This window comes from Tachyglossus aculeatus, chromosome 11, assembly GCF_015852505.1.
Source record: "Tachyglossus aculeatus isolate mTacAcu1 chromosome 11, mTacAcu1.pri, whole genome shotgun sequence".
Classification (NCBI taxonomy): Eukaryota; Metazoa; Chordata; class Mammalia; order Monotremata; family Tachyglossidae; genus Tachyglossus; species Tachyglossus aculeatus.
Window position 1 is genome coordinate 5,172,362 of NC_052076.1, and position 26,474 is coordinate 5,198,835.

Sequence of the window (26,474 nt, forward strand, 5' to 3'; positions counted from 1 at the left end):
TATATACATATATACAGGTGCTGTGGGGAAGGGAAGGAGGTAATATGGGGGGGGATGGAGAGGGGGACGAGGGGGAGAGGAAGGAAGGGGCTCAGTGTGGGAAGGCCTCCTGGAGGAGGTGAGCTCTCAGAAGGGCCTTGAAGGGAGGAAGAGAGCGAGCTTGGCAGATGGGCAGAGGGAGGGCATTCCAGGCCCGGGGGATGACGTGGGCTGGGGAACATGTATGTTGTCTGTACATGTATACATGTATACACATGTATATTCTTTCCTAAGTGCCCTCCAAGAACTTACCCTGAGCTGAGGCGAAGGACACGGGCGTCGTCCCCACTGGGGCAAGTGCTTGGATTGTCTCTCTTTGTTGCTATATTGTACTTTCCAAGTGCTTCCAAGCTGTGCACACAGTAGGCGCTCAATAAATAGGATTGACTGAACTCCTCACCCTCGGCTTCAAGGCTGTCCATCACCTCGCCCCCTCCTACCTCACCTCCCTTCTGTCCTTCTCCAGCCCAGCCCGCACCCTCCGCTCCTCCACCGCTGATCTCCTCACCGTACCTCGCTCTCGCCTGTCCCGCCATCGACCCCCGGCCCACGTCATCCCCCGGGCCTGGAATGCCCTCCCTCTGCCCATCCGCCAAGCTCGCTCTCTTCCTCCCTTCAAGGCCCTACTGAGAGCTCACCTCCTCCAGGAGGCCTTCCCACACTGAGCCCCTTCCTTCCTCTCCCCCTCGTCCCCCTCTCCATCCCATCTTACCTCCCTCCCTTCCCCACAGCACCTGTATATATGTATATATGTTTGTACATATTTTTTTACTCTATTTACTTAATTTATTTGTACATATCTATTCTATTTATTTTATTTTGTTAGTGTGTTTGGTTTTGTTCTCTGTCTCCCCCTTTTAGACTGTGAGCCCACTGTTGGGTAGGGACTGTCTCTAGATGTTGCCAATTTGTACTTCCCAAGCGCTTAGTACAGTGCTCTGCACATAGTAAGCGCTCAATAAATACGATTGATGATGATGATGAACGAATGAGTCGGGACCGGACTGCAGCTGCCCTCCAGTGGCCACAAAGAACCGTCACCAGGTTGTGACATAAATCCCTCTAACATAGTCTCCCTGTGACAATAATAATAATTAATAATAATAATAATAATAATTGTGGTATTTGATAAGCGCTTACTTTGTGCTAGACACTGTTCTAAGCTCTGGGTAGATACAAGGTAATCAGGCTGGACCCAATCCCTGTCGCACATGGGACTCACAGTCTTAATCCCCGTTTTACAGATGAGGTAACTGAAGCTCAGAGAAGTGAAGTGACTTGCCCACGGCCACACATCAGAGAAGGTGTGGAGCCAGAATTAGAACCCATGACCTTCTGACTCCCAGGGCCATGCTCTAGTTATTACTCCGTGCTGCTCCTCATCTCTGGGCCTCAGTTCCCTCATCTGTAAAATGGGGATTAAAACTGTGAGCCCCCACCATGGGACAACCTGATCACCTTGTAACCTCCCCAGCGCTTAGAACAGTGCTTTGCACATAGTAAGCACTTAACAAATACTATTATTATTATTATTATCAATCAGTCAGTCATATTTTCTGAACGCTTACAGTACAACAATATAACAGGCACTTTCCCTGAGGAACTGAGGCCCAGTGATTTGCCCAAGGTCACACAGCAGACAAATGGGAGATGTGGGATTAGAACCCAGGTCCTTCTCTCTCTCTCTCCCTCTCCCTCTTTTTCTCCCTCTCCCTTTATTCTCCCTTTCCCTCCCCCTCTTCCTTTCCCTTTTCCTCTCTCTTTCTTGCTCCCCCAGTGAGGCTGTGCGAGGATCTTCCCCTCTGCTTAATAATAATAATAATAATGGCATTTGTTAAGTGCTTACTATGTGCAAAGCACTGTTCTAAGCGCTGGGGAGGATACAAGGTGGTCAGGTTGTCCCAGTGGGGCTCACAGTCTTCATCCCCATCTTACAGATGAGGTAACCGAGGCACAGAGAAGTTAAGTGACTTGCCCAAAGTCACACAGCTGACAATTGGCAGAGCTGGGATTTGAACCTGTGACCTCTGACTCCAAAGCCCGGGCTCTTTCCACTGAGCCACGCTGCTTCTTTTTCTAGACTGGATCAGCCCAATGATGCACTGCTGCTCAGCAGCTGCGGCTAATTAAATTCCTGGATTCTAATCCCAGGTTCGTCACACGTCTGCTTGACCTGGGGGAAGTCACTTCTCTTTGCCTCAGTTATCTCATCTGTAAAATGGGGATAAGAGTGTATGCTCCATGTGGGACTGTTTCTCACCCGATTAACTTGTATCTACCCAAGTGTTTAGAACAGTGCTTGGCACATGATAAGCGCTTAACTAGTAGCGTAATTATGACCATAATTATTAAGTGCCCATGCTGACTTCTGTGGGTCGGGGGCCAGGGTTGGGGGATGGGGCAAGCCCACCCAGCAAACTGTCTCATGGTTGGGGGGTGGGCAGACTCTTATGCAATTCTTGCAAGAAGTTGGGGCCATTTGCAGAACCGTCACATGAACGGGCGAGACTCAGTGTCAGGAAGCTACGAAAAAAAAATGAGGTCATCAAATCAATCAATCAATCAATCAATCGTATTTATTGAGCACTTACTGTGTGCAGAGCACTGTACTAAGTGCTTGGGAAGTACAAGGTGGCAACATATAAAGACAGTCCCTACCCAACAGTGGGCTCAAATGTCCTAGAAATCATCAATCGTATTTATTGAGCGCTTACTGTGTGCAGAGCACTGTACTAAGCGCTTGGGAAGTACAAATTGGCAACATATAGAGACAGTCCCTACCCAACAGTGGGCTCACAGTCTAAAAGGGGAAATGTCCTGGGAATGTGTGAAAAGCAGTGTGGCTTAGTGGATAGAGCATAGGCCTGGGACTCGGAAGAACCAGGTTCTAAACCTGACTCTGCCACTTGTCTGCTGTGTGACCTTGGCCAAGTCACTTCACTTCCCTGGGCCTCTGTTATCTCATCTGTAAAATGGGGATTAAGACTGGGAGCCCCATGTGGGACACAGACTGTGTCCAGTTGAATTATCTTGTATAATAATGATGGCATTTGTTAAGCGCTTACTATGTGCAAAGCACTGTTCTTAGCGCTGGGGAGGATACAAGTAAGCGCTCAATAAATACAATTGAATGAATGAATGAATACAAGGTGATCAGGTTGTCCCACGGGGGGCTGACAATCTTAATCCCCATTTTACAGATGAGGGTACTGAGGCACAGAGAAGTGAAATGACTTGCCCAGAGTCACACAGCTGACATTTGGCGGAGCCAGGATTTGAACCCATGACCTCTGACTCCAAATTCCAGGCTCAGGTTGTCCCACAGGGGGCTCACAGTCTTAATCCCCATTTTCCAAATGAGGTAGTCTTCTAGACTGTGAGCCCACTGTTGGGTGGGGACTGTCTCTATATGTTGCCAACTTGTACTTCCCAAGCGCTTAGTACAGTGCTCTGCACACAGTAAGTGCTCAATAAATACAATTGAATGAATGAATGAATGAATGAAAAGGTAACTGAGGCCCAGAGAAGTGAAGTGACTTTCCCAAAGTCACACAGCTGACAAGTAGCGGAGCCGGGCTTAGAACCCACGACCTCTGACTCCCAAGCCCGGGCTCTTTCCACTGAGCCACGCTGCTACCCCAGTGCTCAGTACAGTGCCTGGCACATGCTAAGTGCTTAATAAATACCATAAAAAAAAACCATGTTGGGAATGCCCACGGGTCCTGAGATGGTTGACTCTGGAAGATTCTGGTCTGGGCAAGATCAGGGAAGGGTTGGCTGTAGCTACATGTTTGGGCTGCTTCCTGGAGAGAGGCTTGGATTTCACGTGTAATAAATTATAGTATTTATTAAGCGTTTGCTATGTGTTCAACTATTCGCTCTCCAATGGCTTCTTCCCCACTGCTTTCAAGCACGCCCTTGTCTCCTCATCCCAAAAAAAAAAAAACAAAACCCTCCCCTGACCCCACGGTTCCCTCCAGTTATCGCCTCATCTCCCTCCTACCATTCCTCTCCAAACTCCTTGAGCGAGTTGCCTACACCCACTGTCTCAAGTTCCCTCCTCCGATTTTCTCCTTGACCCCTTCCAATCTGGTTTCCGTCCCCTTCACTCCACAGAAACCACCCTCTCCAAAGTCACCAATGATCTCCTTCTTGCCAACTCCAACAGCCTCCATTCCATCCTAATCCCCCTCGACCACTCAGCTGCTTTCGACACTGTCGACCACCCCCTTCAACTGAAAACATTATCCAACCTTTGCTTCACTGACACTGTCCTCCCCTGGTTCTCCTCCTATTTCTCTGGCTGCTCATTCTCAGTCTCTTTCGTGGACTCCTCCTCAGCCTCCCACCCCCTAACTATGGGGGTCCCTCAGGGTTTAATCTGGTTCCCCTTCTAGTCTGTATGTACACCCACTCCCTTGGAGGAGTCACTTACTCATTCACCGAGCTTCAACTTCCATCTCTAATGGCAAATGGTTCCCAAATCTACATCTCCCTCTCTTCAGTCTCAAGTTTCCTTCTGCCTTCAAGACATTTCTACTTGGATGTCTTCCCATCAAACTTAACATGTCTAAGACAGAGCTCCTTATCTTCGCACCCAAACCCCATCCTCCCCCTGACTTTTCCATCATTGTTTAGGTGGCACCACCATCCTTCCTGTCTCACAAGAACCTCTCCTGGTTGCCCATCCACCTCTATGTCAAACAGAAACTCCTTACCATCAGTTTTAAAGCACTCAATCCCTTTTTCATTTCGCTACTCTCCTACTACAACCCAGCCAGAACACTTCACTCCTCTAAATGCCAACCTTCTCACTGTATCTCAATCTCGCCACCAACCTCTTGCCCACATCCCACCTCTGGCCTGGAAAGCCCACCCTCTTCTTATCGGACAATCACTCTCCTCCACTTCAAAGCCTTAGTCACATCTCCTCCAAGAGGCCTTCCCTGACTGAGCCCTCTTTTCCCTTTCTTCGACTCCCTTCTGCATCACACTGACTTGCTCCCTTTATTCATCCCCTCCTCCCAGCCCCACAGCACTTATGTACACATCTGTAATTTATTTATTTATATTAATGTCTGTCTCCCCGTCTAGACTGTAAACTTGTTGTGAGCAGGGAATGTGCCGGTTATATTGTTATATTGTACTCTCCCAAGCGCTTAGTACAGTCCTCTGCACACAGGAATTGCTCAATAAATACGACTAAGTTCTGGGGTAGATGCAACATATTCAGCATGGCCTAGTGACAAGATCATGGGCTTGGGAGTCAAAGGATGTGGGTTCTAATCCCGGCTCCACCTCTCGACCTTGGGCAAGTCACAACTTTTCTATGCCTCAGTTACCTCATCTGTAAAATGGGGATTAAGACTGTGAGTCCCATGTGGGACAGGGACTGTGTCCAGCCTGATTACCTCGTGTCTACCCACAGCTTTGAACAATGCTTGCCACATAGTAAGTACTTAACAAATACCATCATCGTTGTTATTATTATCGTTGTTGTTATTTTCCCACATGGGGCTCACAGTCTACAAGGTAGGCCGAACAGGTATTTTTATCTCCATTTTACAGATCAGGAAGTTGAGGCCCAGTGAGGTGATGTGACTTGACCGAAGTCACGTCAGACCTGAACGAGGGGCAAAAATGGTCAGCGTGAGGCCTTTAATCCCAGGCTCCTTGTGCACAGACAAAAACCATCCCTTGTCATATTTGTTCCTCACAGTGCCTGGCACACTGTAGTGGCTTCTGCCTTGTCTTGGGATCCTTAACAAAGTCTCTTCTCAGAGGGCCACTCCTGTCTTGATTTCACACTTCATTTCACGCTTTGCACACAGTAAGAGCTCAGTAAATACGACTGAATGAATGAAATATGATGGAATGATTTCAGTGTGCCATGCTGGTCTCTCTGCAGGAACGGTGTCCCAGTTTTCCAGGGGGCTGCGGCATGTCTGCGTCCTGCACCTCGATTTCCTGAGACTAAAGCTTGGTTCTCCTGATGCCTAGTCCCCTGCTCTTTCCACAGATTCCACGGATAAACTCTCCTGACCATAAGCGGACACAGGATTGAACCCACCAGGGACTCATTCATTCATTCAATTGTATTTATTGAATGCTTACTGTGTGCAGAGCACTGTACCAAGTGCTTGGAAAGTACAATTCGGCAATAAAGAGCGACAATCCCTGCCCACACTGGAGTGCCACACCCTCTCCGGCAGGGAAGGCCACCTTCAATCCGGTTTATTCATAAGTGTAGATGTCTACTCACTGTACCTCAATCTCGTCTATTTTGACACTGACACCTTGACCACATCCTCCCCCTGGCCTGGAACTCTTTCCCCCTTCATATCCAGCAGACCACCTTCCAAACCCTCCTAAAATTCCATCTCCTCCAAGAGGCCTTCCCAGACTAAGATCTCATTTTCCCTAACCATTCTCCCAGCTGTGATGCCTGTGCATTTGGGTCTGTAACCCTTAAGCATTTCGACGCTCACCCTACCACAACTCCACAACACTTATGTGCATGTCCTTACGCTTTGCTGCTTCCCTTGGTCTTTTCATGTCCCTATCATTCATTCATTCATTCATTCAATCGTATTTATTGAGCACTTACTGTGTGCAGAGCACTGTACTAAGCGCTTGGGAAGTACAAGTTGGCAACATATAGAGACGGTCCCTACCCAACAACGGGCTCACAGTCTAGAAGGGGGAGATGGACAACAAAACAAAGCGTGTAGACAGGTGTCAAAATCATCAGAACAAATAGAATTAAAGCTATATGCACATCATTAACAAAATAAATAGAATAGGAAATATGTACAAGTAAAATAAATAGAGTAATAAATCAAACATATATACAGGTGCTGTGGGGAGGGGAAGGAGGTAGGGCGGGGGGAATGGGGATGGGGAGGGGGAGAGGAAGGAGGGGGCTCAGTCTGGGAAGCCTGTTGGAGGAGGTGAGCTCTCAGTAGGGCTTTAAAGGGAGGCAGAGAGCTAGCTTGGCAGATGTGCGGAGGGAGGGCATTCCAGGCCAGGGGAAGGATGTGGGCCGGGGGTCGACGGGGGGACAGGCGAGAACGAGGCACGGTGAGGAGGTTAGCGGTGGCAGAGGAGTGGAGGGTGAGGGCTGGGCTGGAGAAGGAAAGAAGGGAGGTGAGGTAGGAGGGGGCGAGGTGATGGACAGCCTTGAAGCCAAGGGTGAGGAGTTTTTGCCTGATGTGCAGATTGATTGGTAGCCATTGGAGGTTTTTGAGGAGGGGCGTAACATGCCCAGAGCGTTTCTGGACAAAGACAATCCCGGCAGCGGCGTGAAGTATGGATTGAAGTGGAGAGAGACAGGAGGATGGGAGATCGGAGAGGAGGCCGCTACAGTAATCCAGACGGGATAGGATGAGAGCTTGAATGAGCAGGGTAGCGGTTTGGATGGAGAGGAAAGGGCAGATCTTGGCGATGTTGCGGAGGTGAGACCGGCAGGTTTTGGTGACGGATTGGATGCGAGGGGTCAACGAGAGAGCGGAGTCGAGGATGACACCACTGTTGCAGGCTTGTGAGATGGGAAGGATGGTAGTGCCTCTGTAGAGTGTAAGCTTTTTGATGGCAGGGATTTTATCTACCAACAGTATTAATAATAATAATAATAACAATAATAATAATAATAACTGTATTTATTAAGCACTTATTTTGTGCCAAGCACTTTGCTAAGCCCCAGGGTGGATCCAAGCAAATCGGGTTGGACAGTCGCTGTTCTCACATGAGTTTGACAGTCTTAATCCCCATTTTACAGATAATTGAGGCACTGAAAATTTAAATGACTTGCCCAAGGTCACACAGCAGGCTAGTGGCAGAGCCAAGATTAGAACCCAGGTCCTCCTGAGTCCCAGGCCTGTGGTCTATCCACTAGGCCACACTATACTCTCCCAAGAGCTTAGTCCAGTGCTCTTCAGATGGACCCTAGACCGGCCCTGACCCACACTCCACCTCTACCCTGCTAGGGACGCTTTTCCCCGTGCTGGCAAAGGTCAGCAAGTTCCCACTGGGGCGGGGAAGATTGGCCGGTCCTCTTTCTGACTTCTCGTAAACCTTTGGTCCTATAGTCCGTGGTTAACCGCCGATTGGGGAAGTGACATTTGATGCTTTCGTCGCTTGGCCAGACCCGGAAGAACACAAGGCCGAGCTGTGCTTGCCTGGGAGGGCCGGTGGCTGAGAGGACCCGTGGTCGCGAGGGCGGGTGGTCGGAAGGGCTGGTGGCCGGAGGCTGCCTTCCCTGTGAAAGGGCCGGGACCTTTCCTGTTTTGGTCCTCGTCCTCCCTCCAGTGCAGGGGTGGGTCTGCTTCTAGCTCTGCCTCTGGGAAGTGGAAACTCACAGAAAATTTAGCACTCAAACCCCTTGCCCCCTCTTACCTCACCTTGCTACTCTCTTACTCCAACCCAGCCCACACACTTCACTCCTCCGATGCCAAACTTCTCACTGTGCCTCCATCTCATCTAGCTCGCCATCAATCCCTCGCCTGGAACACTCTTCCTCCTTGTATCCAATCAATCAATCAATCAATCAATCAATCAATCATATTTATTGAGCGCTTACTGTGTGCAGAGCACTGTACTAAGCGCGTGGGAAGTACAAGTTGGCAACATATAGAGACAGTCCCTACCCAACAGTGGGCTCACAGTCTAGAAGGGGGAGACAGAGAACAAAACCAAACATATTAACAAAATAAAATAAATAGAATAGATATGTACAAGTAAAATAAATAAATAGAGTAATAAATATGTACAAACATATATACATATATACAGGTGCTGCGGGAAAGGGAAGGAGGTAAGACAGGAGGGGTGGAGAGGGGGACGAGGGGGAGAGGAAGGAAGGGGCTCAGTCTGGGAAGGCCTCCAACAATTACTCTCTCCCCCTTCAAAGCTTTTGTTGAAGTCCCATCTCCTCCAAGAGGCCTTCCCTGCCTAAGCCCTCCTTACCTCTTCTCCCACTCCCTTCTGCATCACCCAGACTTGCTCCCTTTATTCATTCTAGACTGTGAGCCCACTGTTGGGCAGGGACTGTCTCTACATGTTGCCAACTTGTACTTCCCAAGCGCTTAGTACAGTGCTCTGCACACAGTAAGCACTCAATAAATACGATTGATTGATCCCCCCTCTCAGCCCCACAGCACATGTCCGTGTCTGTAATTTATTGATCTATAATAATGTCAATCTCCCCCTCCAGACTGTAAACTCATTGAGGGCAAGGAATGTGTCTGTTTATTGTTCTTTTGTACTCACCCAAGCGCTTAGCACAGTGCTCTGCACACAGTAAGCACTCAATAAATATGACTGAGTGAATGAATTTATGAAGTTTAGGCCCTTACTAGGGCCTTCTTCTTGCCACCCCCTCCGCTTCAAAAAACCTCCAGGCGGTTGTCCCCACATGGGGAGGAGAGACACCAGCTCCCCACGATTCCAGAAGCGTGGCTCAGTGGAAAGAGCCCGGGCTTTGGAGCCAGAGGTCATGGGTTCAAATCCCAGATCCGTCAATTGTCAGCTGTGTGACTTTGGGCAAGTCACTTCACTTCTCTGGGCCTCAGTTCCCTCATCTGTAAAATGGGGATTAAGACTATGAGCCCCCCGTGGGACAACCTGATCACCTTGTTACCTCCCCAGCGCTTAGAACAGTGCTTTGCACATAGTAAGCACTTAATAAATGCCATTATTATTATTATTATTATTATTATTATTATTCCAGACGAGCACGGCGCTGGCCACTGCAGGGAAGGGATTTGGCCTTGGCTTCCCTGGCCGGCTCTGGTTGACTCTGGATTTTCCCTGCGACCGCAAATCCCAAAGGTAAAGAAACCCCAAAGGCCGAGAAACTACCCAGTGTGGCTCAGTGGAAAGAGCCTGGGCTTTGGAGTCAGAGGTCATGGGTTCAAATCCCGGCTCCACCACTTGTCAGCTGTGTGATTTGGGCAAGTCACTTCACTTCTCCGTGCCTCAGTTCCCTCACCTGTAAAATGGGGATGAAGACTGTGAGCCCCCCGTGGGACAACCTGATCACCTTGTATCTCCCCCAGCGCTTAGAACAGTGCTTTGCACTTAGTAAGCGCTTAATAAATGCTATTTTATTATTATTATTATTATTATTATTATTATTACCCATCCTGACCACCAGTTAGAGCCAAATGGCCGTGTTCAGTCGGAAGAAACCACCCAATTCGGCCACCAGGTGGCGCCAAAAAAGCGTGTGAAAAGACTATTTTGTATTCTAATAATTTAGGTATTTGTTAAGCGCTTACTATGTGCCAAGCACTGTTCTAAGCGCTGGGGGAGATACAAGGTCATCAGGTTGTCCCACGTGGGGCTCACAGTCTTCATCCCCATTTTACAGATGAGGGAACTGAGGCACAGAGTGACTTGCCCAAAGTCACACAGCTGAGAAGTGGCGGAGTCGGGATTAGAACCCATGACCTCTGACTCCCAAACCCGCGATCTTTCCACAGAGCCACGCTGCTTCTCTGTATATTTTATAGAATTCTATATATTATGTATTAATTATAAATATTAAAACCCCCTTGAACACCCAAACTGTCCCATCTCCTGGGGTTGTCCCAGCCTGAGCTCCCTGACAACCCTCCTCCCATCCCCCGAAATGCCTCCTAGGGGGGTCTCTATAATAATGATGGCATTTACTCTGTGCTAAGCACTGTTCTAAGCGCTGGAGAGGATACAAGGTGATCAGGTTGTCCCATGTGGGGCTCACAGTCTTAATCCCCATTCTACAGATGAGGTAACTGAGACACAGAGAAGCTGAGTGATTTGCCCCAGGTCACACAATTGGTGGAGCCGGGATTTGAACCCATGATCTCTGAGTCCCAAGCCCATGCTCTTTCCCCTGAGCCACGCTGCTTCTCTATGTCCTGTCCCTCTTCTGCTCCCTTTATCCCACCAAATCAGGGGACATTTATTTGTGCTGTTTGGTGTGAGTTTGAATCCTTCGTAGGGGAAGACCACCTGGCCTCAAGTCAGAAGCTGAGAGGGAGAGGGAAGAAGGACAGGGAAATGAAGGGCTCAGCCTGGAGGCTGAGGGAAGGACAAAATGACCCTGGAGTTCCACCTTCCACGCCGGAGCCCGGATAGGGCCCAGCTGCGGGGTAACCGGGCTAGGCCGGGTTGGACATTGGCTCTGCCCGTTGATTCCGGCCCTCGGTGTCTGTGGAAGTAACACCAAGCTTTGAGGCCTTCCAGCCCCAAACTGTCCCGGGGCCCCGCTAATTGGGCGAGAATCCAGGCCACTGGCTGTGGCCAGCCAGGCCCCGGGGAGAGTGAAAGAATTTAAATCCCCGTCCACAAAGCAGTTCCCCTGAAACCGCTCCATCCGTGTCTAATCCAATAAGCAGTGGTCCATTCAGGAGACAAAGCGCTTCATCCAACAAAGGGCCCCAGATTCCATTCTCCCGGGCCCGCCCCTGGGCTCTGGGGAGGACTCCTCACCCCCATCTCAGGGTGGAAAGGCTGCCCACCCCCTTGGGCCTGGATGAAGTCGGGCGGTCTTCATCGGGGAATGGGACGGGGTCGGGAGCTGTGGAGGTTGGCTTTGGTTACCTGGAAGGGACAGACGGCGGGACGGGGGAGGCCGATGGTCCTCTCCGGCAGCTTGTGCCTCAGCGGTTTTCCATGGGGCTTTGTGGGAAAAGCGAGGAGGGCGAGCGCATGGCTTTGCATTTGGGAAGAGCCAGCCCCAACCCTAGTTGGCTCAGCAAATATGAAGATAGATTGTAAGCTCCTGGAGGGCAGGGATTGTCTATTTCATGGCCTTGTGCTGTCCCCACACTTGATACAGTGCTCTACTTACAGGAAGCACTCAGTGTTATTGGCTGGGACGCAGAATCTTCCTTAGATTTACAGATTATTGAGCGCTGCCTGTGCAGAGCACTGTACTAAGTGCTTGGAAGAGGACAATGGAGTTAGTAGATTCAATCCCTGCCCTCAAGGAGCTTTGAGGACAGGGATCGTAGCACGAGAAGTGACATAGCCTAGTGGATTGACCATGGGCCTGGGGGTCAGAAGGACCTGTGTTCTAATCCTGTCTCTGCCACTGTCTGCTGTGTGACCTTGGGCAAGTCACTTCACTTCTCTGGGCCTCAGTGATTCCATCTAATAATATGGGAATTAAGAGTGTGAGCCCATGTGGGGCATAGATTGTGTCCAACTTATCATCTTGTGTCTACCCTAGTGCTTAGTCCAGTGTCTGGCACATAGGTAGTGTTTAACAAATACCATTATTTAAAAAAAAAAAACCCAAAACACCCCAAAACAAAACAAAAAAAACCCCGCTTCTCTTTGTCTCAGGGACCTCATCTGTAATATGGAATTAAGACTGTGAGCACCCCCCAGCCCCCGGCACCCCCATCTTGGGACATGGACTGTGTCCAACCTGATTAGCTTGTATCTCTCCCAGTGCTTAGCATAATGCCCAGAACATAGTAAACACTTAAATGCCATTAAAAACAAAACAAAAAAACCCAAAAAAACCTTCTCTGTCCCTCAGTGACCTCACCTGTAAAATGAAGAATAAGACTGTGAGTCCCACGTGGGCCATGGACTGTGTCCAACCTGATTAGCTTGTTTCTCCCCCAGCGCTTAGTACAGTGCCTGACACATAGTAAGAACTTAAGTACCATTAAAAAAAAACCAAGAAACCTTCAGTGCCTCAGTGATCTCATCTGTAAAATGAGGATTAGTACAGTACCTGGCACAGAGTAAGCACTTAACAAATACCTTGCAAAAAAGCTATCCCATCTCCACGGGCCATGCTGGGCAGCTTTCCTTTCTCCATCCCCCGTCTCTGCCCGCCCCTTGATGTTGCGGGTGTCTGAGAGGTCATCTACCAGGCGTTAGTGATCTGGACCTCAAAGTTCATGGGAACTTCATAGCCTCCACCCCGATCTGTGCCTCCCAAGTTCCTTCACTCAGCCTCCGAACGATTGCGGGAAGCCCAGCTGCGCGGTGGCGTCCCATCAGTTCTCCCCGGCCACCCCAAGGCTCTCTCCCCCTGAGAGCTTCTCCCTCCCGGGCCTCTCCCGCTTCCCGCAGACATTCCAGAAACCCCAACCCTCCGTCCGAGGGTCCATTCCAGTGGGAAAGAAGGATTCTGGCCGGTGAGTCAGGGTGGCTGGGAGACTGGTCCGGTCTAGGGTGGAGAGGCACTGAGGACGGTGACTCAGATGGTGTGTTCATGAGAAGCAGCATGGCTCAGTGGAAGGAGTGCAGGCTTTGGACTCAGAGGTTATGGGTTCAAATGCCGCCTCTGCCACTTAGCTGTGTGACTTGGGGCAAGTCACTTCACTTCTCTGGGCCTCAGTTGCCTCATCTGTAAAATGGGGATTAAGACTGTGAGCCTCACATAGGACAACCTGATCACCTTGTAATAATAATAATAATGGTATTTGTTAAGCGCTTACTATGTGCAAAGCACTGTTCTAAGCGTGGGGGAGGTTACAAGGTGATCAGGTTGTCATGCTGCTTTTAACAACCCCAGCGCTTAGAACAGTGCTTTGCACATAGTAAGTGCTTAATAAATGATATTATTATTATTATTATTATTATTCACTTTCCACCAGGCAACTTCTGTGGTGGGGTCGGGGGCTTTGGCTCCATCTTCAACCCCCTCCACCAAAACCTCCTGGGGTTGCCCCCTCTGCTTCTCACATCCAACGGAAACTCCCGACCGTTGGCTTCTGGCCCTTCCACCCGCCGCTTCTTCTTATCTTTCCGCTTCCTCTTTTCCTCTTTTGAGGTTCACGCTCCTCACTCCTCTGGTGCAAACCTCCTAACCATCACCTGTTCGAAACCCTCCTCCAATCCACCCCTGGCTCACACCTTTCCCAATGCCCGAAGCAGCATGGCTCAGTGGAAAAGAGCCCGGGGTTTGGAGTCAGAGGTCATGGGTTCAAATCCCGGCTCCACCACTTGTCAGCTGTGTGACTTTGGACAAGTCATTTCACTTCTCTGGGCCTCTGTTCCCTCATCTGTAAAATGGGAATGAAGACTGTGAGCCCGCCGTGGGACAACCTGATCACCTTGTAACCTCCCCAGTGCTTAGAACAGGGCTTTGCACATAGTAAGCGCTTAATAAATGCCATTAAAAAAAAAAAAACCCTACCTACTTAAATCTGCCAAATCTTATTCCTCCCATCCCCGGCAGGATTCTTCCAAGCCACCTCCTCCAGGAAGCCCTCCCTGATACTTTTCCTCCTTCCTGGTCAGGCCACCTCATCAGCCACCTCTGCATTCATGTACTATCTCTTTATCCCAAGGCCAATTTTTTTTTTTGTTTTTTTACATAATCGCTCTTCTTCCTATTGCAAGTTTGGCACTTTATGTGATTTTGTCTTCCCTACTATAATAATAATAATGATGGCATTTATTAAGCACTTACTATATGCAAAGCACTGTTCTAAGCACTGGGGAGGTTACAAGGTGATCAGGTTGTCCCACGGGGGGCTCACAGTCTTCATCCCCATTTTACAGATGAGGTTACTGAGGCCCAGAGAAGTGAAGTGACTTACCCAAAGTCACACAGCTGACAATTGGCAGAGGCAGGATTTGAACCCATGATCTCTGACTCCAAAGCCCGGGCTCTTTCCACTGAACCACGCTGCTTCTCTAATAGACTATCAACTCCCGGAGGGCAGGGACCACAGCTTCTCCTCTTCTGTATGGTCCAAGTTCCCAGTCCAACATCCTGCTCACTGGAGAGCCCGGTCACCATTGGGCATCTGTCAGTCCGTCAATCATATTCATTGAGCACTTACTGTTTGCAGAGCACTGTACTAAGCGTTTGGGAAAGTACAATGTAACCATAAACAGACACATTCCCTGCCCACAACGAGCTGACAGTCCAGAGGAGGAGACCGACATTAAATAAATAAATGACAGATATTGACGTAAGTGCCGTGGGGCTGGGAATAAAGGGAGCAAGTCAGGGCAAGGCAGAAGGGAGTGGGAGAAGAGGAAAGGAGGGCTTAGTCAGGGAAGGCCTCTTGGAGGAGAGGGGTCTTCAATAAAGCTTTGAAGGGGGGCGGGAGAGCAATTGTCTGTGTGGCTGTGGATGGCAGGAAATACCAAGAAGAAAGGGCTCGGGGAGGATGCCACAGTTCTGCTTCCCACCTGTCCTTTGCTCTCTCCCAACCCCCCACCTCCCCACCTGGGGGGGGGGGGGGGGGACATCTTGGCTGCTCCCCAGCCTCACTACCCCCCACCAGCCCCTCCAGCCTGGCTCGGCGGCCAAAACCAGCCCACATCACCTCCTTGCAGGGGTGGCAGAGGCAGGATTTTGCCCGGCAGAGCCAGGACTTCTGGGGCCAGATAATAATAATAATAATAATAATAATAATAATGGCATTTATTAAGCACTTACTATGTGCAGAGCACTGTTCTAAGCGCTGGGGAGGTTACAAGGCGATCAGGGTGTCCCACGGGGGGCCCACTGTCTTCATCCCCATTTTACAGATGAGGTAACTGAGGCCCAGGGAAGTGAAGTGACTGGCCCAAAGTCACACAGCTGACAAGTGGCAGAGCTGGGATTTGAACTCAAGACCTCTGACTCCCAAGCCCGGGCTCTTTCCACTGAGCCACGCTGCTTCTCTATGGAGCCCAGAGACCCAGCCCGGCCCGTTGCTTTGATTGGCCTGGGTGCGGGGGGGGTGGGAGGGTTTGAGGGTGGTTTGGGCAACCCACATCGCCCAGGGGGCTTCGCTGGCAGGTGCCAGGGACCCGGGGGTCATTCATTCATTTATTCAATCATATTTATTGAGCGCTTACTGTGTGCAGAGCACTGTACTAAGCACTTGGGAAGTACAAGTTGGCAACACATAGAGAAGGTCCTTACCCAACCTAGGCTGGTCCCAGCTTCCCAGGGTCTGGGACTAGCCAAGGCCAGTGTGGGCATTTACCCAGCTCCCCTAGACTGTCCGCTCAATCCCTAATAATAATAATGATGGTGTTTGTTAAGTGCTTATTATGTGCAAAACACTGTTCTAAGCCCCTAGACTGTAAGCTCGTTGTGGGAAGGGAATGTGTCTGTTTATTATTGTAGTGCACTCTGCCAAGCGCTTAGTCCGGTGCTCTGCACAGAGTAGCGCTCAATAAATACAATTGAATGAATAAATGAATGAAAGAAGCTATCTGAGAAGCACTCTGGGCTGGCCATGAATTGGACCAAAGGAAATATCTAGTGGTGATGATAGTAATAAGAATAAGAACAATAAAGATGACATTTAGCAAGCTCTGACTATGTGCTAAGCCCTGAGATAGACGCAAAGTTGTCATATTGGACCCAGTCCCTGCAACATAGTCACAATACCTGACCCCCCATTTTACTGATAAAGATCCTTAGGCCCAGAGAGGTTAAGAGACTTGCCCTAGGTCACACAGCAGGACAAAGGCAGAGCTGCAACTAGAGCTCAGATCTCTTGATTTCCGTCTGTTCTTTCAATGGTCTCTCCGTCCCTATGGAGCTATTGCTTGACTCCCAAGCGCTTAGTACAGTGCTCTGCATACAGTAAGAGCTCAATAAATATGATTGAATGAGTGAATGAATGAAAAAGAGACGCTGTTTGGGGGCAATGGTATGCCACGCTATTCTATCACTGACAGTTTTCAGCCAGGATGTAGCATCGTCTTAAGCACGGTTTTACTTACCCTTAATATGTTTCTTCTACCCTTCTTGCTTTCATTCTTCCAGTTTCAGCTCACCGTTCAGTAGTTGTTTGGGTTTCGTGCCGCCTCTCATTCTCCTCACCTGTTCCACCAGCATAGCTGTGTTTAGATGGGCATAGCTTCAACTCTCAGTAACTGCCATTCCTCCTCCTCCTCCTCATGGTCTTCCTCCTCTCCCTCCTCCCCTTCTTCCTCCTTTTCCCACTAAGCTACATGCCTCAGAATGGTGGTGGAATTTTTCCCAGATAAGTTTCCAACTTTCTAGTACCTTTGATGTAGCAAACAGGATTCTTTGCCTTTTTTTTCTTTTCCTTCTTTTGTTTCCTTTTTTTTTTTTTTTTTGGCTCAAACCCTTTGCCAAGCCTTTTGGTGAACTGTGGTTCCAAAATGCCCCAGGTCCTTGTCCCTTCCCCCAACGTCCCCCCACCCCGAAAATCCCCCTCTCTCCCTCCCCACCCCGGGGCAAGGAGACTTTTCCCTCCCTTGGAGGCCAATCCTCCAACTCCCCGGCCTTCTCGAATTCAGTCGGGGTGATCTCTCCAAGATACGTGTGAGCTTTTGAATAGCCCTTTCTTCTGCCACAGGGCGATGGCCCCTCACGGACCCTGGCATCTGTTTGCCTTGGCAGCAGAATCCCGCGATTTCAAACACACAGCGCCTCAGAACACCTTGATCCAGGCTGCCCCAGAGATGGGCAACCTTGGCAGGAGCCAGGGTGAGGAGTGAGAAAGCCACACACACACACATACACACTCTCCTCCCTTCCCTCCCCTTCCCCCTGCCCCAGAGCCTCCACCCCTACACTATTTACTGGATTCGAAATTCCAGGCAAAGAAAGGCAGGCCTTGTCTTTCCAACCCCTTTCCCCCCTCCTGCCCCAGGGCCTAGGGTAATACTGTGCGCTCTAAACTGCTGCTGAACACAATCCCGCCGTGTCCCTTGAAGTACACAAAGGCCTCATTGATTCACAGGGCCAAACATGGCCCAGTGGTCTGTGGGGAAGGTGAGGCTTCCTGGCATCGCCCTCTTTGTCTCCCAGAACCCCCCCAAAGCGGCTCTGGGGCAGACCATCGTCCACGAGGAGCCAGTTCTCCGGCTTCAGTTATTCCAGCTGTCCCAAGTGCAGCCAACTGTCCCTCTTCCCCTCTCTCCCTGAGCCCCCTTGCCGGCTGCGGGACTCCAGTTCCTCCCAGGAGCCTGGCAGTTGTGGGAAAGGATTTCCTCACCCAGGCTGGCCCCAAGGGGCAGGGTAATTGGGGCAGCTGTCCTAAGAGGGGCTCCCCCCGACACCACTGACCCCCGAGGAGCCCCGTGGGAACAAATCACCCCTGGAAATGGCTCCGGTGACACGGTCTAAGGGTGGGACACCTGCAGGGGCGAGCAGGTCCCGTCCGGAGAAGCAGCGTGGCTCAGTGGAAGGAGCCCGGGCTTGGGAGTCAGAGGTCGTGGGTTCTAATCCCGGCTCCGCCACTTGTCAGCTGGGTGACTTTGGGCGAGTCACTTCACTTCTCTGGGCCTCAGTTCCCTCATCTGTAAAATGAGGATGAAGACTGTGAGCCCCCCATGGGACTACCTGATCACCTTGTATCCTCCCAGCACTTAGAACAGTGCTCTGCACATTGTAAGCACTTAACAAATACCACCATCATTATTATTATTATTATTCTTTGGGCCTCAGTTCCCTCATCTGTAAAATGGGGATGAAGACTGTGAGCCCCACATGGGACAACCTGATCACCTTGTATCCCCCCTGCACTTAGAACAGTGCTTTGCACATAGTAAGTGCTTAACAAATGCCATTATTATTAGTATTATTTGTTCCAAGCCCCCCAAATGACTGTCCTGCTCTGGATGTCACACCTGAGACCCCCACCCCTGGCCCCAACTCTGGGGAAACCGGGAATCTGAGGTGGATTTGGCACCACGCTGCAGAGGGAACATGGCTATGAGGCAGCTCTGCCCCCGGCCTGCTGTGTGACTGTAGGCAGATCACTTATCCTCTCTGGACCTCAGCTTCCTCTTCTGTAAAATGCAGGGAGATCCCTGCCCTCCTTACTTCTTGGACTGTGAGCCCCGGGAGGGATTGGGACTGTGCCCGATCTGAGCGTTAGCTTGCCTGTCCCCCAACTCTCTACCCACGTGGGAATCGCTAATCTCGGCGCCGAGGCCGTGTCCTCGAATGAACTTGGACCGTGTCCAACCTGATTAACTTGTATTTACCCCAGCGCTTAGTACAGTGCCTAGCCCATAGTAAATGCTTAACAAGTACCCTAAAAAAGGGGGTCTCCTGGAAGGGTAGACGTGGAAACGACCTCAAACGAAGCCCCATTTATGGGCGATGCAGTCAGCTTCCCTGGGACTCGGTTTCTGGGAGGAAGAATGGGGCTGGCATCTCTGGCCTCTGGATTGTATTCCCACATTCTGAGACCCAGCTGGTTTCTTCCAAAGCCCTCTGAACCCCGGGCTCTGGTGCACTTTGGGAAGCGCTCAATCACATCACCAGATGGAGAGTCCCACAGCTCTTTTCCCAGCATCCCCATGGGGCTTGAGTTTGCCCCAGCTCTGGGCCGAGACGACAAAAAAGCAGTGCTTGGAATAAAAACCTTTTTCCCTCTTCCCTAGCACATTCCTCCCCTGGGTCTGCTCTCCTGGAGTTCTGCCATTCCAACCCTTTGGAAAGAGTCTGGGTTGCCCTGTCCCCAAAGATACCGGCCAACTGCCTGGTGGCTCGGGACGGGCAAGTGTTTCAGGTTAAAGGAAAGGGAGGGAATGGAACCACCATCCTATGGCCTATACTACCCCTGCCTCTGAGTGATGCCCCCCGACCCCCACCCTGGAAGCACCTCTCGGTGGTTCGGCATGCTGGGAATTTGACCCGCTACTGCATGGAGGTAGACCGGCCCTCAAAAAGTAAAAATTGAACCTGCTGAACAGTGTTAAGGTTTGTGGACAGGAATGGGTATCTTGGGAAGCAAAGAACTTCCCAGTTAAGGTGCGAATCCAGGGTGGTGAGACCCTGAACCAGGTCAAAGGTGCAAGCCAACCCCCCCTACCCCGCAAACACCCATGTACCACCATCTTGTTGCCACTCCCCTCCCCGCCACCCCAGCCCCTGGAGAGGTGGGCTGAGCTACCTCGGGAGGGACAGCCCCCTTGGGAACTGGGAGTGCTCCCGGGAGCACTGATATCAGCCTAGGCCTGCTGGGAAGTGGAGTGGCTCATTGGGTGGCTCCCACCCCCTCTTCCCCTCCCCGGCACCGGGGAGGAGGAAATGAGAGACCCACACCTCAACTCGTCCAACAGCATTAACTCAGCTCTCCTCAGGGCAGGGCCCTGTATTAGCTGCCTGGAAGAGTACGATAGTGTCAAGACACAAGCTCCCTGCCCTCAAGGAGCTTGCAGTCTAATGCTCACACCGGCATGATGGGAGGGAAAGAGGCTGCAAGGTCGGGGGAAGGAAGGAGAGAGAGAATTGCTAGGGAGACGGGGGTAGAAAGGGAGTAACAAGAGGAGGTGGAGAAAATGAGGGCATGGGAGCCATTTTCTCGCTGGGATCTAAATGGAAGCCTGGCGACCCGTTATTTCTGTTCTGTTTCTGGTCTACATCAGACAAAGGGCCACACAATGCAGACTGCCTGGAACATGTGTTAGGAGGGATTTTCTGGGGTTTTTTTTTCCTTCTCTAATAATAATAACAACAATAATGATAGTACTTGTTAAGTGCTTACTATGCACCAAGCACTGTTGTAAGTACTGGAGTAAGTACAGGGTAATCAGGTTGGACACAGTTCCTGTCCCACATGGGGATCACGCTCTTATTCTGCATTTTACAGATAAGGTCACTGAGGCACAGAGAAGTGAAGTGACTTGCCCAAGGTCACACAGCAGACTTGTGGCAGAGGGTTACCCAGGGTACGAGATCCAATTGCTTTCACTCACCATTGTCCCCTTAGATCCGGACTTAATAGTGATGGCATTTATTAAGCGCTTACTATGTGCAAAGCACTGTCCTAAGTGCTGGGGAGGTTACAAGATGATCAGGTTGTCCCACGGGGGGCTCACAGGCTTCATCCCCATTTTACAGATGAGGTAACTGAGGCCCAGAAAGTAGTAGTGACTTGCCCAAAGTCACACAGCTGACAAGTGGCGGAGTCGGGATTTGAACCCATGACCTCTGACTCCAAAGCCCGGGATCTTTCCACTGAGTCACTCTGCTTCTCACTTACCTTACCACTGAGACCACCACCGGTTCAAAAATACGACCACCACTGGCTCACGGCTGGAGTGGCCTGGGAGGCCCCTGGTGGCGGGGGGGAGGGGTCCTGCCCCGCTCTGCCCGGGGACAAACGGAGTCCCCCACCATGCCGTTCTATAAAAACAATTTATTGAGATGATGTAATTACAGGCTTTTCTTTAAAAATTATTTGCAACTCACTGGCCCTGAGAATAGGCTTTTTTTTTTTTTGTTACATTCATTCGATTCAGTCCCTTATAAACCCCACACCTCAAAAACAACAACAGATTAGAACTTAAAAAAGGAAAGAGAATTCTAAACTCATTCTGGCCTGGTGGCCACGGTCACAGGAAGAAACCCTCCAGGAAGGTCCCCGGGGACCCCGCTGTGGGTTAGTGTTGACGCAGGCGGCGGCGGGCGGGAGGGGGGTGGGGAGGGGACCCACGTCCTTATGGATCGGTCTTCCCAGAATTCCTTCGGGAGGAGGGGGCGGCTGAGCCCCTACCCCCCACGGGGTGGGACGTTTCTTTTCGGGAGAGTCAGCGGGCCGGGTGGCTCACGGGAAGCGTCTCTGGCTTGGAATCGCTCGTCGCTTGGCCTCCTCCTTGGGCTGGAGGAAGGAACCTGCAGAGGGGAGCCTGGGCGTGGAGAGCGGGTTGGAGGGCCTCAGCCTTCCCCCCTGGGAAATGGGCACAAGCCTTCCTAATCACCGCTGCAAGGTCGGGATTCCTAGGGCGTGGGGGGGGCTTCTCTGTGGTGAGCGGGGCGGGGGACGGGAAGACGTCTGAGGGTCCCGACGGCAAGTCGGGCCAACGGTGGTCTGTCCGGGGCAGATCCTGGTGTTTTCCCCAAGGCCCCTTTTCTGGATATGGATTTGGGGGAGGGAGGCTGCAGGGGGAGGAAGTACCAGGACAGGGGCAGGCACATTGGACGTTCCACCTGTAAGCTCTCTGTGGGCAGGGAGCGTGTCTACCACCTCTATTGTACTGTATTTTCCCAAGCGCTTAGTACAGTGCTCTGCACATGATTGGAGCTCAATAAATACCACTGATTGATCAACTGATTGGACAAACGGTGCCGCTCTGGATCCCTTCTCCGGCTCGTCCGGGGACATGGCCACGATTTAAGCTGGGTGGGGGTGGGTCAGGATGGCCTCATCGGGCTGGCTGGAGGGTCAGCTGGGGCAACCAGAGACCGCCATGTGGCTACCCCAAGGTCAAAGGCATTTCTCTCCCCGCTGGCCTAGGTGACAGAGAGGGAGAACGGGGGAGGCGAGTCCAAAGGGTGAAACAGGGTGAGACGAGGGGACACAGTGATACACGGGCTCCCTCTTCACACTTGCTGCTTTCCTCTGTCAGTGGGGTCTCCTCGGGGCCCTCGAGCGAACACAGAGACCAGGGGGCTGCCCCTCTTCTTGCCCCGCCAGGAAACCATCATTCAAACACTGCCCCGGGGAGGCAGCCTCTCCCTCTCTGAGGCAGGAAAAGGCAAGCTGGGTGTTGATAAAAAACAAAACAAAACAAAAAACCAACCCAAAGCCAACCCCACAAAGGACGTGATATCTGGGGTCGGGGGTTCAGGGGTCGAAGGGCCAGGGAGGGGCGAGAGAGGGGCTGACCCGCCTGGGCCAGGTGGTCCTGTTTAAGGTGCTCTGGGGCCCCGCCTGATCGGCGCGAAAACCCTCCTCCGTGGTCCCGTGGCTTCCTGCCCCCCGCCCCCAATCCGGCCGGCGCCCACGGCCACCCAGTCGGGTGTTGTGTTTCCCCACTGGCCCCCGCGGCGGGGGCGTGTTGCTCCGTTCAGCACTCATCTTCCTGGTAGATCTGTTCGTCCAGCTCCTGGGACTCCAGGTGCTCCAGGCGGTCCGTCCGGCCACTCATAATCTCGTCCGGCGTTTTCATGAACCTGGAGCCGGGAGGAGAGAGGCCGGGGGAGAGGAGAAACTGTCAGTGTCCCCCGAACCTCATCCTCTCCCGCCGCCCACTTCGGCTCCGGGGTGCCTCATCCTCTGCAGAACACTCGCCCGAGAGGACGTTTTCTAAAACTAGCCATGATCATGACAATTGTGGCATTATGTGCTCACTATGTGCCAAGTGCTGGGCTAAGAACAGTGTGGCCTAGTGGACAGAGCACTGACCTGGGTTCTAATGCTCTACCACTTGTCAGCTATAATAATAATAATAATTATGGCATTTATTAAGTGCTTACTATGTGCAAAGCACTGTTCTAAGCACCGGGGAGGCTTTCCCAGACCGAGCCCCTTCCTTCCTCTCCCCCTCGTCCCCCTCTCCATCCCCCCCTTCTTACCTCCTTCCCTTCCCCACAGCACCTGTATATATGCATATATGTTTGTACATATTTATTACTCTATTTATTTATTTATTTTACTTGTACATATCTATTCTATTTATTTTATTTTGTTAGTATGTTTGGTTTTGTTCTCTGTCTCCCCCTTTTAGACTGTGAGCCCACTGGTGGGTAGGGACTGTCTCTATATGTTGCCAATTTGTACTTCCCAAGCGCTTAGTACAGTGCTCTGCACATAGTAAGCGCTCAATAAATACGATTGATGATGATGATGATGATGATGGGGAGGTTACAAGGTGATCAGGTTGTCCCACGGGGGGCTCACAGTCTTAATCTCCATTCTACAGATGAGATAACTGAAGCACAGAGAAGTTAAGTGACTTGCCCAAAGTCACACAGCTGACAATTTGCGGAGCTGGGATTTGAACCCATGACCTCTGATTCCCAAGCCCGTGCTCTTTCCACTGAGCCACGCTGGCACGCTGCTGCTATGTGACCTTGGGCAAGTCACTTCACTTCTCTGGGCCTCAGTTCCCCCATCTGTAAAACGGGAATGAAAACTGTGAGCCCCATGTAGGACATGGTCGGCGTCCATCCCTATTAGCTTGTATCTAACCTACAGCTTAGTACAGTGCCTGGCACATAGTAAGCGCTTAACAAATACCACAGCCCCCCCCCCCCCCCCCCCCCACTCTAAACACTGGGGTTGGTACAAGATAATTAGATCAGACAATATCCCTTGTCTTGTCCCTACATGGGACTCACAGTCTATAGGAGAGGGAGAACGGATACTTATCATAATTTTAGAGATGAGGAAACTGAGGCACAGAGAAGCAGTGTGGCCTACCGGAAAGAGCCCAGACCTGGGAATCAGAGGACCTGGGTTCTAATCCTGACTCCACCACTTTCCTGCTGTGTGACCTTGGAAAAATCACTTAACGTTTCCAGGCCTCACCTTCCTCATCTGCAGAATGGAAATTCAGTACCCGTTCTCCCTCTGACAGACTCTGAGCCCCATGTGAGACCTGATTGTCTTGCATCTACCTGTTAGTGCTTAACACAGTGCTTCGCATATAGTTAGTACTTAACCAATACCACAGTTATTATTGTTAATCAATCAATCAATCAATCGTATTTATTGAGCGCTTACTATGTGCAGAGCACTGTACTAAGCGCTTGGGAAGTACAAATTGGCATCACATAGAGACAGTCCCTACCCGATAGTGGGCTCACAGTCTAAAAGGGGGAGACAGAGAACAGAACCAAACATACCAACAAAATAAAATAAGTAGGATAGAAATGTACAAGTAAAATAAATAAATAAATAAATAAACAGAGTAATAAATATGTACAACCATATATACATATATACAGGTGCTGTGGGGAGGGGAAGGCGGTAAGGCGGGGGGATGGAGAGGGGGACGAGGGGGAGAGGAAAGAAGGGGCTCAATCTGGGAAGGCCTCCTGGAGGAGGTGAGCTCTCAGCAGGGCCTTGAAGGGAGGAAGAGAGCTAGCTTGGCGGATGGGCAGAGGGAGGGCATTCCAGGCCCGGGGGATGACGTGGGCCGGGGGTCGATGGCGGGACAGGCGAGAGCGAGGTACAGTGAGGAGATTAGTGGTGGAGGAGCGGAGGGTGCGGGCTGGGCAGTAGAAGGAGAGAAGGGAGGTGAGGTAGGAGGGGGCGAGGGGATGGACAGCCTTGAAGCCCAGGGGGAGGAGTTTCTGCCTGATGCGCAGATTGATCGGTAGCCATTGGAGGTTTTTGAGGAGGGGAGTGATATGTCCAGAGCGTTTCTGGACAAAGATAATCCGGGCAGCAGCATGAAGTATGGATTGAAGTGGAGAGAGACACGAGGATGGGAGATCAGAGAGAAGGCTAGTGCAGTAGTCCAGACGGGATAGGATGAGAGCTTGAATGAGCAGGGTAGCGGTTTGGATGGAGAGGAAAGGGCGGATCTTGGCAATGTTGCGGAGCTGAGACCGGCAGGTTTTGGTGACGGCTTGGATGTGAGGGGTGAATGAGAGAGCAGAGTCGAGGATGACACCAAGGTTGCGGGCTTGTGAGACGGGAAGGATGGTAGTGCCGTCAACAGAGATGGGAAAGTCAGGGAGAGGACAAGGTTTGGGAGGGAAGACAAGGAGCTCAGTCTTCGACATGTTGAGCTTTAGGTGGCGGGCGGACATCCAGATGGAGATGTCCTGAAGGCAGGAGGAGATGCGAGCCTGGAGGGAGGGGGAGAGAGCAGGGGCAGAGATGTAGATCTGGGTGTCATCAGCGTAGAGATGATAGTTGAAGCCGTGGGAGCGAATGAGGTCACCAAGGGAGTGAGTGTATATTGAGAACAGAAGGGGACCAAGCACTGAACCTTGGGGAACCCCCACAGTAAGAGGATGGGAGGGGGAGGAGGAGCCTGCAAAAGAGACTGAGAAAGAACGACCGGAGAGATAAGAGGAGAACCAGGAGAGGACGGAGTCTGTGAAGCCAAGGTCAGATAACGTGTTGAGGAGAAGGGGGGTGGTCCACAGTGTCAAAGGCAGCTGAGAGGTCGAGGAGGATTAGGACAGAGTATGAGCCGTTGGATTTGGCAAGCAGGAGGTCATTGGTGACCTTTGAGAGGTCACCTTTGACCTCCTAGACTGTGAGCCCACTGTTGGGTAGGGACCGGCTCTAGATGTTGCCAACTTGGACTTCCCAAGCGCTTAGTCCGGTGCTCTGCACACAGCAAGCGCTCAATAAATACGATTGATTGATTGATTCCACCCGACCCCTCCATCCCCTCCTTGTCGCCATCCCACCCACCCACCCTCATTCCCCCCCACATCCCCCTTCCACCCGACCCCTCCAGCCCCTCCTTGTCGCCAACCTCATCACTCTGGTGGCCCCTCACCATCCCACCCACCCACCCACCTGCCCTCAGGAGCTCCTTGGAGAAGACCCTCACACCCGGAGCTGGGCCTCAACTGGGGCTTCCTGGAGGGAGATGCCAAGATGCCCACCTGCCCCTAATTTACCACTAACATTGGCCTGTCCCCCCCTTCCAGCCTGTGAGCCCCCTTGTTGGGCAGAGATGGTCTCTATCTGCTGCCGAACTGTACTTTCCAAGCACTCACAGTCTAGAATAATAATAATAATAATAATGTTGGCATTTGTTAAGCGCTTACTATGTGCAAAGCACTGGGGGGGATACAAAGC

The 26,474-nt window shown here is 51.2% G+C and overlaps 2 protein-coding genes across 3 annotated transcripts in view; both read right to left on the reverse strand.

Annotated features, from left to right (window-relative positions):
- The window catches only part of BCL2L14 (BCL2 like 14), a 37,145-nt gene extending 20,273 nt beyond the window's left edge, over nucleotides 1-16,872 (reverse strand). Inside the window, exon 1 of the mRNA XM_038754489.1 lies at nucleotides 16,723-16,872. The gene's annotated coding sequence lies outside the window, so the exon portion shown is untranslated. The remainder of the gene's footprint in view (nucleotides 1-16,722) is intronic.
- Nucleotides 16,873-21,102: 4,230 nt separating this feature from the next.
- ETV6 (ETS variant transcription factor 6) overlaps nucleotides 21,103-26,474 on the reverse strand; it is a 178,499-nt gene continuing 173,127 nt past the window's right edge. For both annotated transcript variants that reach the window (XM_038753825.1, XM_038753826.1), the window contains exon 8: nucleotides 21,103-22,879. In XM_038753825.1, coding sequence (XP_038609753.1) covers nucleotides 22,774-22,879 — 106 coding nt within the window. In that variant the 3' untranslated portion in view covers nucleotides 21,103-22,773. The remainder of the gene's footprint in view (nucleotides 22,880-26,474) is intronic.